The sequence below is a fragment of the Pseudonaja textilis genome, chromosome 3, assembly GCF_049901715.1.
Source record: "Pseudonaja textilis isolate UNSWEBS1 chromosome 3, rPseTex1.2, whole genome shotgun sequence".
NCBI lineage: Eukaryota > Metazoa > Chordata > Lepidosauria > Squamata > Elapidae > Pseudonaja > Pseudonaja textilis.
In genome coordinates this window covers 116,055,846-116,073,480 of record NC_141992.1, presented here as the reverse complement: position 1 = coordinate 116,073,480, position 17,635 = coordinate 116,055,846, and the positions used below count along the sequence as shown (strand labels likewise).

Sequence of the window (17,635 nt, the reverse complement as noted above, 5' to 3'; positions counted from 1 at the left end):
TCCTAGGACTTTTACTTTTCTTTTTTAGGTGTGAATCTGGATACACAGGACAACATTGCGAAAAAACAGACTTTAGCATACTTTATGTTGTCCCGAGTAGACAAAAGTTCACTCACGTGCTTATTGCAGCAATAATTGGAGCTGTCCAGATTGCCATTATAGTTGCAATTGTTATGTGTATAACCCGGTAAGTTCAAAGGCACCACATCACAAGGGGCATCTTTTGTTGTTTTCTTGGTTTTAATTTTGTTAGGGTCATGATTTGTACTTTCCCACCTATTTTCTTAATGGATTGAGATAATAAGTGCTCTTGTTATTTGAAATGTGCTCTCTCTTCCACTCTCTTTCCATGGAAGTAGGTGTATATGTGTGAAACACTTATGCACATTCTGAGTCTATATATAGTGCACACATATGTTCTATTCTTATCAAGGTAAAATATTTAGGTAAGTATTCTTGATATAAATGTCACAAGATGCCAAAATCCTAAAATCAAACTTCTAATGTAGAAAAATGTTCGAATTAAAGCTCAGTGCAAAAGGTCTTTCAAATTTATTTACTAATTTATGGGTAGAGGAAGAAAGGGGAAAGAGAATTTCTCCAGCAATTTGTCAACACTGGAACCTCCACTTAGCAATGACAGCTACATTGCTATTGAAAAAAGCCAAAAGGTTTTTTTGGGATTTAATTGAAGCCTAGGATGCAAATCACTGGTGGTATAATATATAATGGAAGGTACAATTATATAAAGAAAATGAGCATGTATCCTTGGCCAATTTCTAATTAAATAAGTGCAAGAATAATATAGTTTACTCAGGGGAATTTTTCCTTTCAAATAATTTTGAAAAATGTTCTTTCATCAAAAGAATGAAATCTGAGGGGGGAAATTGAGAATTTCTCACTCTGGCACTAACTTGCATCCCCAATAGTATGTTGGCACTGAGATCTGAATCCATCAATACTGTATTGGATTCAAGATATTTCCTATCTGTTTGTTATCCTGTTTGCCTGTCCCCCTTTCTATATCATTGATCTCAAACTGCTAAAATGTTTTACAAGGTGGAATGTTGGCTTCATTCATCTCAGTTATTTCTAGGGGTGGAACAAGTACACCAAAGAAATAGAAGGGAAATCAGGCTCTGGAATATGATATATATACACCAGCCCTTCTTGTTCCTTTAATCCATGCTATGGCTTAAAATACCTCTACAGATTGCTGCTTGCTCATCCACGCCCATGTCAAAGATAGATTCTCTGTGGCCCTATTTACACTCACAGGATTAATTCCAATTCCTCATGGTGAAGCAACAATTTGAATCTCTCCTCTGTCTGTGTGAGTCATTTACTATGTGCTTGGATCTCGATATAATATTTTTTTTGAGCATATCAAGAACACATATGAAGTTGTAGATGCCTTCTCACCTGACTGAGTTGGGCGACTATAGAAACTGAATAATCCAATCAGTAATAAATAAATTTGTCAACTCAATTGCATGGTGTGGAGGAGTGAAAGAGAAGGCTGTCTGCTGTCAAACAAAGTAGTGCAGTTTTAATGGATTTATAAACTGGGTTTATGTTATCTTTGTTAGCCAGTTTGATGCAGTGATTAAAGCACCAGGCTAGAAACCAGGAAACTATGAGTTCTAATCCTGCCTTAAGCACAAACCCAGCTGGGTGACTTTAGGCCAGCCCTCCTCTTTCAGCCCTAGGAAACAGGCAATGGCAAACCACTTTTGTAAAAAAAACTTTTCAAGAAACTTACAGGAACTTGTCCAGGTAGTCACTAGGAGTCACAGACTGACTTGAAGGCACACCCACACGCATGTATTTATTCTATAGTTCTACATCTTATCTACTCTATAAAGTTGTGCTTATTGCTTCCCCATATGGATTGCATTGTTTTTCAAAAAACTGATCTCATACATCAGACAACCTGCTGGATAATAACTGTGCTCAAAATAGTTTTTTGCTTTGTATCCCCAAAGCTTTATCCTACAGCATTAACAAAATATAATTCAAAGGTCAGCACTTGCTTGCTTGGCTGGATGACATATGGCCAACATAAGCAATAAATTGCCCAGTACAGATTGTCTTCAGTTGCTGAAATTAACCCAGAACTAGTGAGTATGAAGGGTCTCCTACAGATAGAATGGACTTCAAATAAGTTTAGAATTCTCTTAACTTCTCTTCTTTGATAGCTGGTAGTGAATAGCATGTGTTCTAGTAACAAACTCAGAAAGAAAGAAAAGAAAAGAAAGAAAGAAAGAAATTCAAATAATTTTGAAGTTGTTCAATAAAGTTATCTTTTATTTCTCTTTCTGCTGATATACTAAAGCTGAAGTCAAGCAGTTTTACAAGCTCTTCAGCAATAAGGCTTTCCAGGAAAACAGTTAAAGGATCAGATTTGTGATATGCAGAAAATAAATATATTTGCCCATAAATTTAAATTTGGTGCATATTTATTCAGAAGTAAATCCCATCAAGTTGTACGAGCTTAATTTCAAGTAAATGTATTTAGGATTACAGCCTTTGATAATAAGCTTTGGATCTAGTTTCTCATTCTGGTATTTGACCATCAGTACTGATTGAAATACTGTTTTAGCCAAACAAGGTAATCGAGAGAGGCAGAAAGAGGCTATCCAGCAAAGCTAGTGAGCCTTAACTATGGTTAATGACGCCAAGCATGATTCATAGTGGCTTCTTGATTAAATGACTTATTTTTCTTCCTGGAATGTCTTGTTTCTCATTGTGTACGCTCATTTACAACTCCCCCAGATAATTCCAAGCAAAAGGAAGGAGACCCTCACTAGTTTCTGGCATCAAAGGATTCAGGAATCTGAGCTTTGACAAGTGTATAATACATAAATTTCAAATATTAGGAGCTGGCAATGGGTTCTACAGTATCACTGCATCGGGTACTCCATTCAAATGTATTCTTTGTAGAGGTTTTACATTCATTGTAGGTACAAAAGAAATACTAATTATCTTCTCTCCACAATAATTAATGTTTAAAATATTGTTTTCATCTATCACAAGGCGTAGGGACTATTAGAGTAACATAAGTGGAAGAGATAGGGTGGCATTCTTAGCTGTAGTATTGTGTATATTTGTTAATTCATTCCGTTAGAATTGACACTGTATCTTCCTTTCTGTCTATTTGGACATTCAAGCATTCTAACTAGGGAGTTTCCTGATTGGAGGGGGAGTAAAATATCTTGGAATATCTGGGGCTATAAAAAAGGGGTGGGTGGGGCTGTATATGGAGGATGGTTACATGCCCTTATTAAATAGATACCAGAGAGCATCTCTTCTTCTTTTAAATAATTTATTTACTGGTGGTAGCTGCTGAAAACTTTTTTCCTGCACTGCTCCTGAGGCTCCCAATAGGAGGACTGGTTGCAATGGCTTTTTTGTTGCAATGTCAGTTTTAAACAGTTATTGTATTTTACTCCTACGAATGCCCAAGGTATCTAAGCTACTCACTTGTTGACTAGAAGAGCAAAGAAACAAAATACATACATACATGCATACCTGTCTTACATGATCAAGCCAAGACAATGGAGGAGGCGGCATTAAAATTGCAGGTCATGTTCATACGATATCTTGTTTAATAACTCACAGTGGCTTACTTAATGACCCAGTGGGAAGTGACATCATAAGCCTGTCACAGTAACATGATCTCACTGTCCGAAAGTTTTTCCTTATTTTCAAGTTAAATCTCTCCTTGTTCAGTTTCCATCCATTATTCCTTGTCTGGCCTACAGGCACTTTAGAAAATAGCTTGATCCCTTCCCCTCTGTGGCAGCCCCTCAAATATTGGAAGACTGCTATCATGTCTCCCCTGGTCCTTCTCTTTACTAGACTAGCCATGCCAAGTTCCTGTAACCGTTGTTCATATGTTTTAGTCTCCAGTCCCCTAATCATCTTGGTTGCTCTTCTCTGTACTTTTTCTAGAGTCTCAACATCTTTTTTTATAATGTGGTGAATAAAACTGGATGCAGTACTCTAGTAGGATGATGTGCAATAAGAAGTGGTCTTACTAAAGCTTTATAGAGTGGTATTAGTACCTCCCTTGATGTTGATTGTATTCCTCTGTTAATACAATTTAGGATTGCATTAGCTTTTTGGCGACTGCTGCGCACTGCTGGCTCATATTTAGCTGGTTATCCACTAAGACTCCAAGTTCCCTCTCACAGTTACTGCTATTGAGCCTGGTTTCACCCAATCTATATTTATACTTTTGGTTTATTTTGCCTAAGTGTAGGACTTTACTTTTCTCTACATTGAATTTCATTTTGTTAGATATGGCCCAGTGCTCTAGTCTGTCAAGATCCATCTGGATCTTGAGCCTGTCTTCTTGGGTGTTAGCTATTCCTTCCAGTTTAGTATCATCTTGGTAAGTTCCCCTTCTATTCCCTCATCTAAGTCATTAATGAGGTTATTGAAGAGTACTGGGCCTAAGATGGAACCTTGTAGCACCCCACTGGTTACCTCCCTCCATGTACACTTAGATCCATTTAGGACTATTTGTTGAGTATGGTTTGCCAGCCAGTTGCGAGTCCATCTAGTGGTGGTGTTATCTATTCCACTTTTTTCTAGCTTACTAAGAAGTAGGTTGTGGTCTACTTTGTCGAATGCCTTGCTGAAATCTAAATATATTGTCCACAGTATTTTGCTAGTCTACTAATTTAGTCACTATGTTGAAGAATGAAATAAGATTGGTTTGGCATAATCTGTTCTTAACAAAGCCGTGCTGACTGCTAGTTGTTACTTTACTTGTTTCTAGAAATCGGCAGGTCTGTTTTTTTTTAATTAGTTGGGACTGCACCGTTTAGCAACAGAAATAGCTGGTCCTAATTGTGTCACTAAGCCAGGAGTACCTCTAATTATGAAAAAAAGCTTTTAAATACTTTGGTTTACTGACTCATTTTTCTCTCCCGCTTGCTTCTGATAACAGGAAATGTCCCCAAAACAACAGAGGACGGCGGCAGAAGCAAAATTTAGGCCACTTTACTTCAGATACGTCATCCAGAATGGTTTAGCAGCATTTTTTATACCTACATTGACCATGTGATGTACAATTTTATTAACTTTTTTTAAAACAATGGAATATTTATTTCAGAGGCCTTATTTTTGGACATTTTAATTATTATTGTTATTATTATTGTTTTTAGTGTAGCTGTCTCGTTTTATTCCAGGAAGCAGCTAACAGCTATGGACTGCTCTAGTAACTTCTCATTTCGTGGTTTGAGAAAGATGTTAGTTTATTTCTTGTATTTGTATCCCATGGTTATATTGATAAGACTTATGCTTTAATCATGGAATGTAAGAATTTTGAAAGGAGAGACGTTTCACCAATGGTTATTCAACAAATGAAAATGGAGCCCATCATGTTTCTTAGCAAAAAGGGTAAAGATGTTTACAACATACTTTTCTTATGAGGAACTAGAAGACACTGTGTTTAAATACCGTAGATATTTAAATGTTTTTAAAACTTAGTAATGGATTTTTTTAGACACTGCCAATCGCATGAAATGTGGATATGTGTTTTTGTGTGTAGTTGTAACATTTAGAATGGGCTGAATCCAGGTTAAGTTAGCTCTATCTAGTGCTCATAAGAATCAGTGGACGAGTTAATCTAAATTCCCATTGTTTTCAATGAAAACAAATTGTTCAATTAACTTAGAATGCAATCCTATACATCTGTACTCAAAAATAAGTCCCATTCAGTTTAATGGAAATTATTCCCAGGTAAGTATGTAAAGGACTGCCTCTTTAGTCTGGATCCAATCCAAGATATATGGCCCAGGTTTCAGTGCCATTTTCTTCATAAATAGCTGACACTTTTATTTTTAAATTGTAAAATAATAATTATAATATACAGTTCATTATTCGAAAAACTGCTCAGCTGAGCAGAGCACATTTGTCCTGGAGAGACAAATATATTGTTTTTTTTTGTTATGAATTATGTTAATAATCCACATACCTGATTGGGATGTAGCTGTGTTAGCCACTGTTTAAACAATTTTCATATTTACTACACTTTTCTAAAGAAGATACCTGTTTTCACATCAGCAAATACAATTGTATAGTCTTTGTGATTAAAATGCAAAAAAACAAAAATAGTATAAAAGATTTTGTGCTCTTGTCAAGAATAATTTCAAGAGCTACGAATGTGTCTCCCCAAAAAGTCTGCTGGTTGTATTTATTATATTAATAGGATGTTAGTAATTGTTTGGAAGATTCAGAGCTAAAATGTAACTAGGGTGTGTTCCAACTGTTTAACATGTAGTTTTAGGCTTCCCAATTCTGCATGTAGGAATAAATAATTTGTTCAATAAAAAGGCTTTGAATATTTCAACTGGAAAGATATGCCAATGCAATGTTTTCTTTTCTTATTTAATCTGTCCCAAATGCATTTATTCATTATTGTAAGGAGCAACATGTGTGCTTGGAAAGAAAATGGGAAATGTCATTTCAATTGCAAAGCTCTGTTAGAAAGCATTGATCCTCTCCCTACCACCTGAACACAAGAAAAAAAATATTAACATGGATTTTAATAGACCGTGGGTTAATTCTTTGATTGCTATATTGTTTGCTGTTCCTAGATTAACTCAGATAAGTTTATGGTTATATGAGTGTGCTTCTTTCAGTGCATGTTCCTTTCCCAGTGTGCTGCTTCCTAATTTTAGAGGGTTCATATTGCACGAGGCACTTGAACAATCAGGCGTGGCTATTTTGTGGGTATAAATATTTGACAAGTGTCTTGGGGTGGAGTTTCAGAGCCTGCTTTTGAACATTCTCTTAAAGACAGCTGTCGAGCAACCTTCTTGCATCAGTGCCAGGATTGTCCCACTGAGGTTTGAACGGCTGTTATATTTCAACTCCTGCAGACTGATCCAAAGACGGGCAGTATGGATCATCGTGCAGCACAGGAAATAGATAAAATCCACCCAAATCGCCAGTCGAGCATCACGGATGATGAAGAAGAACAAGATGCTGCGTTTACCATTGTCAGAGTCCTGGACAAGGTAGCCACCATAGTAGACAGCGTGCAGGCCAGTCAAAAACGGATTGAGCAGCGCCACAGAGAAATGGAAGATGCCATCAAAACCATTCAGATTGACATTTTAAAGCTGGCTCAGGCCCATGGCAACACAGGATACACAGTTAACAAGCTGTTGGAGAAAACACGCAAAGTTAGTGCTCGGGTCAAAGAAGTGAGAGCCCGAGTAGAGAAGCAGAATGTTAATGTGCAGAAGGTGGAGACCAAACAGGAAGAAATGCTGAGGAAAAACAAGTTTCGTGTTGTCATTTACCAGGTAATCCTTTAAAAAAAACAAAAACAAACGGCTATTACCTGCTATTGCAACTTCACACTTTCTGGTTTGCTTAACAATCCAAGGAACGTGTTTTTTTTTTAAAGCCCTCTCCATCTCAAAATGTGTTATGCTTTTTGGTTTTCTAGCATTGATTTTTTGCTTCTGAATGTGCTGGAGCTTGAATCCACTGGTGGCAAGGCAGGCAGTCTATTATTGGTTCGGGAAGTCTCTCAGCCAGCCAACATAAGATTAAGTGTAGATCAGCAAGACTATGTGTTGCATCTGTGAAAGGCAATCTGAGGCAGGCAGTTGGGTATCATAACTAGTATTCCAGGCATGACTGTTGTCCCTGTTATTTTTTCAGAGGGTTAAGTAGAGAATTCAGCCTCAGCAATTCTTTGCACAGTGTAGTGCTTCCGTTAATTATGAGGTATTTTCCCCCCTTTTAAGAGCTGAGTTGTGTTTTCTTTGCTAACCGATTGCCTTTAGTATAAGTATACTATCTCTTTGCTGTTTTTCCACACAACAGTTTGCTTCCAAATTCCCTTTCCCCCCCAAAGAAATATATATATTTTGTCTAAAATAAACAAAAACAAAATCCTGGCACTTAAATGGACATCTCAAAATAAGGTGGGAAAATAAAGTTAATCCCCTTGCAAAATTCAAAGGGTCTATTTGGAAAAGAAGTGAACGGTCCCTGTGCTATTCAGAATGGTTCTGTCCTAATCAAAGTGTTTTTGCACATAACACTGACTTTTTATCCTCTGTTCAAATAATTAATATTGTGCTTAGTTGCAGGGGCATTGAAATTGCAAATGCAGTAGTGTATTTAAGAATCCCAAATCCTGTTAGAGATTCAGACTCCTTCCTTCTGCTTAAGGTCATCAGATATTACACTGTCTTCACTTTTGGCCATTGGAATATTATATTCTTTTCAAAGAATAACAATTGCAGTGGGGAAAAATATTGCAGTTTTGTTTATTAAAATGCTGGAAGACACATAAAATGCTTTCATTTGTGTAATTTTTTAATACTTTGAGGAAGTTGACATATCACATTCATTGAAAATGTGATGTGCTGCACTGGAAACAAATAGTGGGGAGAATCCAATCTAAATATTTTTCAGCTACAACTCATTTGCTGCAATGCTGAGCCCTATTGAACTCATGTTTCTTTCAAAATGAGAATTATAGATGCTTGTGTAAACTCTTCCTTAAAAGATTAAAAAATAAATTTATCAGTTCTTACTTTGGCTGGATTGTTCCACTGATTGCACTGAAATAAAAGACATGGGACTTCGGCTGTCACGTTTGAGTATGGGGAAAAAATTATCATCTTGCATTACTGTTTGCTTTTATTTTTATTGTGGATGGTATGGTTCACTTATAAAAGCAATAAATTCTAGTCTTGGGTACATTTATGTGCCTCTCGCACATATGGACTTTGTTGCTGTAACAGCGAAACTCAATAAATTATGTATATGTATATTCATTCTCTGAATTATGCTAGCATGTCTTGATTATGAAATTTAGAAATGTCATCTCTAGTTATGTCTGTTCTTCACAGAGTAAGATCCAATATTCAGGAAGCAGAATTAATCATCGCTAGATAGGGCATAAATAGCCAAGTGGCTGAATGGTCGATCGGCTTAGCTTGGCTTAGCAATATGTTTGCATTTCCCATGATGCTTAGCAGATGCCCCAACTCCAGAAGGAGCAAATTTGTACCAAAACACAGAAGAATAGTGGACAGAGAGAGTTGATTAATATTGAAAGCACTTTTGCCAAAAGTGATTGATCATCATTGAATGTGGAGTTCGGTAGAAACCAGCAAACATCGTCCTTAGTTGCCAATTAATTGATTATTCTCTCCTTCCTTCAAGAGATTTAGTTGCACAATTGGTCAACAATCTTACTTCACTGAGAAGAATATTGAATGTCACATTGACTTAAATATTATTTAGATTTTTGTATAATGTGCAAGAGTTCAAACTCTTCAGATTAAAATTTGTTTTGTTGTAATTTTGACAGGCTTGAAAAAAGTTGCTTAGTATCATTGGAGGAAGCAGTAGTTGAGCAATTAATTGAGCTATAGTTAATAGCCTCCAAACAAATCAGGATTTAAAAACCAGTATTAAGCAATAGTTTTATATTCTGCTCTATTTGGGAGACATTGCTCTTACAGATAATTGGAAATTGATTGTGGCTTCCAAGCATAATTTTTTTGAGTAGAGACAAGAATAAAGTGATTGCATACTTATGAATTAATTTCATATGATTTGCTTAGCTGAAAGCAGCCATTTTGTGGGATTTTGTTGAGGATGGATTGATTTGCCGCAAAGCCATGTTTAGTGATAACAAGAAACTACAGCAAGACATATTTGTTCTTTCCTAGAAGTTGGGAGGGAAGGTTACATTTTCAAATCTGGGTTGGATAGACATGGTGCTTCTTATTTCAATTTCAAATCTGGTTAATCTTAACATTCGTTTGTTTCAAGAAACATTACTTCAAACTTAAAATCAGTAACAGCATAATTAAGGAACTCCACCTCATTTTCAGGTTGGTGCATAGTTTTGGTCTATATTCTTTTTTCTTTTAATTTTGAAAAAAGGAAAACTATCGCATTACTTCATTCTATCATGTACTTTATACTTCTGTCAGAAACAAATGAATTCTGGCTTACTTGTTCATCATGGTTCAAGGATCAACATAGTTACATTTTCTCTGGAAGAACTGAGCCTGCTGAACTAAGCAAATTATTTTTTTTTCTCCAAGTTTTGAGTGAAATGTTAGACAATATCTCTAAATCTTTCAGAACTGGAATTATTTGCTGACCTTTCCTGAACGTCCCTTCTGATGCTGTATGTTCCATTAAGGTGCAGAATATCTTCCAGGAGATTCTAGGGATGTGTGATACATAAACACAAAGACCCAGGTTCATTCTCTGACATTTTCAGATGCTGGGAGATAGTGCTTAATCTCCAGAACATCTTTGCATCCAGGCTGCACTCAATGTCTCTTTGTGGGGGGAAGATTCCAGCAGCCTTGAAAGAGGCTTAATTGAAATAGTATGGGATTTATCTTCAACCTCTTTTGGGTCCTGTGACAACCAGGTTTTAGACTATATTATAAACTCCAAATCATATTGGCTAGCCTCATGGATGACCTGTGGCAGGACTTTGGTAGGAGGAGTATGACAATCCATATTCTACTAGATTTCTCAATAGAATCTTTTGGGGCTGTCTGAGATCCCATACTCGGAAGATTCTATTCCTTGAGTGATTGGTTGTAACTAGGTGGATGAGGAGAGGCTGGGCCTTAGAGCACTCCAGTAGAAGATGCCACAGTATTTCCCTTGTCCTAGTGAAAATCTTCGTGATGCCCCTGAAAGAAAGAAACTGCCAGGTATCAGTGACATTATATTACTCGACTGGGAATCTCCACAGCCAGTTGAATGGAGAATGCAATGGGAGTTCTAAACTGCTAACAGGAGGATGGCAGGGTCTGGATAGGGAGAAAGAGGATCAGTTGCACCCTGAGAAAGATGAGGTGGCTATTGGTTCTTTTAGTCTCACGCAATAGTTCAGTCCAAAAATCAACTCCACAGAAGGCTAAAACTACCTTTACTGAAAGTAAATATAAAAACAAAACTTGCAAGTCTTGATTCTGTTGTCAGGTAGTTCTCCACTTATGGTCACAATTGGGACTGAATTTCCATCACTGAGCAATACTCTCATTAAGCAAGTCATGCTGATTTTAAATCTTTTTTTGCCACAGTTGTAAAATGAATCACATGGTCATTAAGCAACTCCACTCTCCACCATTGTTTGTTGGAAGCCCTCTGAAAAGGTGGTTAATGGCGATTTCTTGACTCGGGGCTGCTGCAGCTCTTGTAAAAACATGTGGTTTGCCTCACATGCCCATGGGGATGCTGCAACAGTCTTAAGTGGGAGGACTAGTTATAAGCCACTTTTTTCAGTACTGTTGTAACTTTGAATGGTCATTAAACAAATGGTTGCAAGTCAAGGATTTACTTCTCTTTTTAATTCTGTGACATTAGGAGATACCTGTCTGTACCACTTCAAAATGTTAACACGATGTTCTGGATTAAAACCATATTTAATCTTGGCAACAAAGCTTACATGTTTCTATCAATGTCATCTTCCTTAGTCTCTACATCTGAGAGGCCTAGCAATTCTGGAAAAGTACCAACTTTGTCTTTCAGTTGACTTATGGTCCCAAGCAGAATCCAGGGTGATAACTTGTGCTGCTCATGGACTCAAAGTCCTGCAAGACTAGTTGGAAACCATTGTCTCGGATTTAGCTGATGCACTAAGGACAGCCTTATCAATTATCTTACTGTCATGCAGGCTATTGCATTTCTCAAATACAATCTACCTGCTCAATCTGAGCAAATGCTAGACCACCCCATAAACAGTCATGGAAGCAAGCATTCTTCGTGGGAGCTCCCCTCCTTGGGAATATCTTATTTCTTCTCCCTGGTGCAAGGAAGTCTCCAAATCTCAGAGCCAGATGCATGAATGTGAAGTGTAAGGCTCTGCATTTAGGCAGGAATACCCAGTTGCACAAGTATAAATTAGGCAGTATCTGGGTTAGCAGCAGTACTTAGGAGCAGGATCTGGGTGTCCCAGCAGGCCACAGATTAAGATTGAACCAATAGTGTGCCACAGCTATCAAGAAAGCCAATGCAGTCTTGAGTGGCATCAATTGAAGTACAGTGTCAGGATTTTAGCAAGTGATAGTACATTCTATGTTCAGCTGGTCAAATCACACCTGGAAAACTGTGTCCAATTCTGGTCACCATAATAGAAAAAAAAGTGCTGAAGAACTGGAAAAGAGTGCAAGACACAACCACAAGAATGGTAAAGGGCTTGGAATTTTGAATAATTAGGAATTTGGTATGCTCAGGGGCGACATAATAGCAGTCTTCCAATACATGAAGGGATATCAGTGGGAAGAGACTAAACTGACACTGTATAGCTCTGATGGTAAGAGAAAAACCAGTGAATGGAAGTTTTATAGATATCCAAAGTTGACGAATTGCCTGACTGTGAGAACCATTAAGGAATGGAAAATAAATGGATGGCCATTTTCCTGGTATGATGTGACAATCTGGGTAGGGGGTTGGTCTAGAAGACAATTCTAGGTATAGACCAGGCTGTTCTGGAAGGCCATGAGAGGCTGATTGTTGTCAGTATGATATTTAGTTAGTGTGATTTTTAGAAGGTTGTTGGCAGGATAGGTTAATTTTTATATTATAGTAACTGTAATGTTTACTTGTTTACCTGCATGACATTGTAACTGCTCTTTATGTACACTGTTCCTTGTGTATACATTGAAGCAATATATCCATTTTATAAATATATTAAAATACATTTCTCCAAGTCTTTCTACTGCCACATTTTCATCTCTCTTCAAGATCTGGAATTGTATAACTCTCCCATAGTTGGGAAAGATGATTCTCTTTCAGATAGAGAAATCAAACAGAATATTTTCAGAACATATTTCTCTTTTATAAGTAAATCTGCAGCCTTTTGGTGATCTGGACACTGCTAGAATGTCACCTGTAGAATTCCAAGCCTTGCTGGTTTATTTTTTCCATGGGCACAATCTCCATTAGGTGTCTTTTTGGTTTTGATTGTGATTACTTGCCCATCTTTACACTCCATATATTTGAACTTGGTTCTATATCCCAACTTTTTCCAGGGTAGCTGTACTGAAAACAACAAAGGTTGGAATAGACAAAACTGTTTGTAATTAATCATAAATGGTCTATTGAAAATATACTCCCCATAAGGTTTGTGTGTGTATGTGTGACTGACATTTATTACTATACAAAGACTCATTATGCTACAAAGACTGATCAGGATTTCTTGTCTGTGGTTTCAAACTGGTCTCAGATCTGGATTATTAACTGTGTTATTAACAATAATTAACTGTGCTGTAATTAACACTGTTTTATTGAAAGACCAATAAAGTTTAAGAATATGATTCTGTGGTTAATTTCTTATTAATGGTATGGTCTGCACTAACCCCTAACATATGAACAATTAGAAAGTTGTTTGGACAGGGACAGACCAAAAATAATGATTGGGCCTTATGCTATTGAATCTTTGTGAATGTTCTGAAAAAATTAGCATAAAATAGAATGATTGAGGCTGCAAATATCTGGAATTTTCTAAATTCACTTTGAGCCATTTCTGAGAAGTGTGATAGAGACATAACATTGTGCTCTTACTTGTAGGAAGACATTCAGTGTCCATCCACTCTGACCGTTGTCAAAGACCGGACACAAGGGAAAAGCACAGAAGATGCCTTCTGCCCACCCGATGATCTCTCTTCTGATGAGGAGTATTACATAGAAGAAAGCCGAACAGCCCGTTTTAAGAAATTGGGGATGAGGCGCATTAACAACATCAAAAAAGCATTTTCAAGAGAGAATCTTCAGAAAACAAGGCAAAATTTTGGCAAGAAGGTGGATAGGCTTCGTACTCGAATAGTAACACCCGAGAGAAGGGAACGAATAAGGCAATCAGGAGAAAGGCTGAGACAGACTGGGATACGGTTCAAGAAAAATATTGCCAATGTAGCACCAATTAAGGAGAATTTGAAAAAGTATAGGAAAACTAAAGAGCAACCAGGGGTTGAAGATCAACAAGGAACCCAAGAATCTGGCACTGAAACAGCAACAGAAAGTAGGGAAGCTGAACCAGCCACTGAAGAAATTTCCTACACTGAAGTGATAACCAAAGTGAAGAAGGACAAAGGGGATGGATCAAAAAACCCTTCTCAGGCGGATGAGAAAGTAACGATTCCTTCCGAGAAGAACATGATCAAACCAGAGACAAAAGAGGATGCACTTCTATTGGATCTAAAGCAGCCAGCTTAAATGGCAAACATCTGCTGGGGAAGTGGTGTCACTATGGCAGGGAAAGAGCAGTTCCTTTCATGTTGGAGGTGCAGAATGGTGGCTTTCGTACTGCCTGCAAATACCTTGAAGTATTGCATGTTGCAGAAAGTTTGGGGCCCAGCCAAGGTTTGGTTTCTATTTGGACATGCCAAATTGGTCAGTTGGATTTATCTGCCAACCCACCAAACCAAGCAGCATGTGTTAAGACATTCTTTGTCTACTTTGCGTTGTTCAAATGTATTATATTTTAAAACTCTCATTATCCCCATCCTTATTATGAATTTTGGAAGTGGTGCTTGATAGAGTGCCTGGTTGGAGGAAATTGTTATAGGACTTTTTCAACATTTCTCAATATTTTACAGGAAAGTCAGTAATGACAGACTTGCTATCCTACAAAGGCTATCCTACACAGTTTGCCTGATGATTGATAAGCTCTTCTGGACAATCTGCAATCCCAAGGGAAAATTGTAATCTTTGTGTAAAGAGATGTGCTTGGATTAAATTACAGAAAAGAATAGATCGATATGTATATATAAATATATATCTTTTCTTTTACATACAATGGGGGTGTAACTTTATCACTTGATGATTCTCTCTGCTAATAATAAACAATTTCCTTTTAACGTGCAAAATGCCATTTACCCTAACAGGTACTACATTTCAGCATTAAAAGGTGATAGAAACACCACCACCACCCCAATTTAATGACATTACTTTTTCAACAAGTTTCTTCTGTTTTTATTTTTATGTACAGCGGCAACTACAAAAAGTAAATCTCATTATTTGACTTATAAGAGATTTCCGGCTGTTGCACGGAGTAGGTGAATTGTGGGCATGAACAAATCCATCAACAGGTAACCATTAACTCTTTTCTCCCCCCCCCCCCAATACTCCTATCCAAATAGGTGTCCCCCCGCGCCCCACGGGAACCTCTTTTATCCAGATAGGTTTGTTGGAGAAAGTTGATTATGGTAAACTGCAGAGAATTGGACATTTCTTTGCAAGACAAAATATGAAGAGAACTCTAGTTAGTTAGTTCAGGGAATTCACCTTTGCCCCACCTGGAAAAGATCACTAGGACCTTGCTCATAGTGAGTAGCCTGTAGACTGGCCATTCCATGAATGAAAGGGCTCCTTTCATTTAGGAAGACAGTAGGATGTCTCTCTGGAGGGAGAACAGGGAGGAGTCAGCAATAGCACTTAAACTTTTATAGTGCTTTATAGTACTTTACAGCCCTCTCTAAGTGGTTTTACAGAGTTAGCATATTGTCCCTGGGTCCTCATTTTACCCACCTAGGAAGGATGGAAGGCTGAGTCAACTCTGAGCCTGATGAGATTCGAACTGCCAAATTGCAATCAGCCAGCAGTCAGCAGAAGTGGCCTGCAGTACAGCACTCTAACCATTGTGCCACCATGGTATACCATGGTATCCCAAACCACCAATGATTTAAATGGCTTATTGTTGGTTCATTCAGCCAATGTATATTCTTTTCTGTTTCAGAGGCTTAACAGTGTAACCAGTCAGTAGTGTGGTGAGTTCCTTTGAATGAAAAAATAAAAATTAAAAATCTGTAAAGGGCCTGTTTGTAAATGTATTCTTTTAGCTGCATCAGTTTAACAAGAGAACTTGCCTCAACTTTAGCATGTTTGTTGCAATGTAAAAAACAAAACAAAAACAGAATTGGTGCTTTTACGCAGAGCTGCCGAATCTCCAGAAGGTACTCATTAATGACCCAAGTTAATGACCTTTAAATAAGGTATTGTTTTCTGTCAACTCTCAAAGACTTTGCTCCAGAATAATTCATTATGGTGCCGTTTCTTAATCTGCTTTTGTTTTACAGTTTTAACACTTATAACAGTGTAATCCAAGTATACACATTTTGTATCAATATATGCAGTGTTCCATGACTATATCAATTATGCAAACTTTTTTCTAAAATTCGCTATATTCTGCAGATTGTAGTGATGTTGAGCTTTGCCAAATGCTCGTGCTTTTTGATTATCAAAACTCTGAGACTCATCTACCTCAGTATAAACATATTATCTTTTTGATCATTATAAAATACATTTTTTCAGTCATATTTAATAGAAAAAATATGCTTATCTTCTGCTCCTTCTCCTGCCCCTTGCCCAATATTGTTCAGGACACTGTTTTCCATGACCAACGTATTTTTGGCTTAAAGTTCTGATTTTTTTTGTTTCTCAAGTACGTGGTAATAGCATTTAACTTTCAGAGCCAAGGAGTAGTAGTTGTAAGGAAGTAATGCTACACTTTACATTCAGTGGTTCAACAATTTCAAAGTGGATTAGTGTTTCCAGATTGGGATGAGTGACTTAACTGCAGTGGAAGGCAGAAGAGACAGACTGTATAAGGACAAAACCGTTTCATATGTACTGTATGTTTCTACACACTGTAAAAATAAGAATGGTACCAAATAAAAAAGAATATGTAAGCATGTTAGACAGAATGTGTTGGTAATTATTTCCCAAACTGCCGATACATAGATTTTGTGGGTAGTTTAGGTTTTATTAAGGATCAAAGATGTCCCAGGTTATTTTGGTCTTTGCATGATTTGTTACTTTTGCTTTAGAGAATAGAATGAACTATAAAATAAAAAAGGACAAAAAAACAATTCCTTAGGTACATATTCCAAGTCATAGAAGAAGGAATTTTCATTTTTCATGCCAATGTTGCAGAAATTAATTGCAGCACTGTGATAATTTTCTAATTCAGTAAACATCGGGATATGTTCATTGATTTTCTTCAACAACCATCTGGGTTCTGTGGCGTTATTTTTTTTTAACGTCCCACTTGGACAGGTATACTTTAGGACAGTGGTTGCCAACCGGTGGGCCGCGAGAAAATTTTGGTGGGCTGCAGAGAAATCCCACCCTAGAGCACCTCCCCAAAGCAATTAATCCAGGCTGCGCAGAAACACAAGGCTGCGCCGCCCACATGGCCCATGGGAAACCTCCCCGCCCACTCACTCCTTACCCAGTAAACTTGCCTGCTAAATTGCTATTTTTCCTTTTTCCGACCATCATCTGTTCTGCTGTGCCGGGAGATTTAGATTAGCTAGGAAGCAGGAAATGGTTGGATTTCTTGCTTTCTAGCTAGTCTTTAGATCTTTGGCTCAGCACAGACGAACCTCCCTTAGGACTGAAGGTTTGCTTGCAAGCAAATTCAGTGTAGACTCACGGCAAGCAAATTTGAGAGACTGAGCTAGCCAATGGCAGATAGATGATCACTGAATGATTCTGTGAGCAACTCAATCTGCCTGCTTTGCCTGATTTTAGGTAAAAGTTGTTCTTTTTTATAAAAAATTCAATATTTACTTGCATGGTGCGTTGTGAGTTAATTTTGTGAGTTTGCTTGCAAGCA

At 37.4% G+C, this 17,635-nt stretch overlaps 2 protein-coding genes across 3 annotated transcripts in view; both read left to right on the top strand.

Annotated features, from left to right (window-relative positions):
* TMEFF1 (transmembrane protein with EGF like and two follistatin like domains 1) overlaps positions 1 to 6,372 on the top strand; it is a 132,023-nt gene extending 125,651 nt beyond the window's left edge. Inside the window, exons 10-11 of one of the 2 annotated variants that reach the window (XM_026700907.2) lie at positions 29 to 187; positions 4,958 to 6,372. In XM_026700907.2, the coding sequence (XP_026556692.1) occupies positions 29 to 187; positions 4,958 to 5,042 (244 nt within the window). In that variant the 3' untranslated portion in view covers positions 5,043 to 6,372. The remainder of the gene's footprint in view (positions 1 to 28; positions 188 to 4,957) is intronic. The other variant, XM_087930687.1, reaches the window with a different exon arrangement.
* A 270-nt stretch (positions 6,373 to 6,642) lies between these two features.
* On the top strand, positions 6,643 to 16,721 carry CAVIN4 (caveolae associated protein 4). Its single transcript, XM_026701022.2, has 2 exons — positions 6,643 to 7,322; positions 13,588 to 16,721. The coding sequence occupies exons 1-2, from the start codon at positions 6,915 to 6,917 to the stop codon at positions 14,230 to 14,232; spliced, it is 1,053 nt and encodes a 350-aa protein (XP_026556807.1). The 5' UTR covers positions 6,643 to 6,914; the 3' UTR covers positions 14,233 to 16,721.
* The last annotated feature ends 914 nt before the right edge of the window (positions 16,722 to 17,635 follow it).

Bases quoted from the DNA above. Each gene is read 5' to 3' on its own strand.
- CAVIN4 (XM_026701022.2), top strand. From the start codon at position 6,915: ATGGATCATCGTGCAGCACAGGAAATAGATAAAATCCACCCAAATCGC. The intron at 7,323-13,587 runs GTAATCCTTTAA...TCTTACTTGTAG, and splicing joins TTCGTGTTGTCATTTACCAG to GAAGACATTCAGTGTCCATC.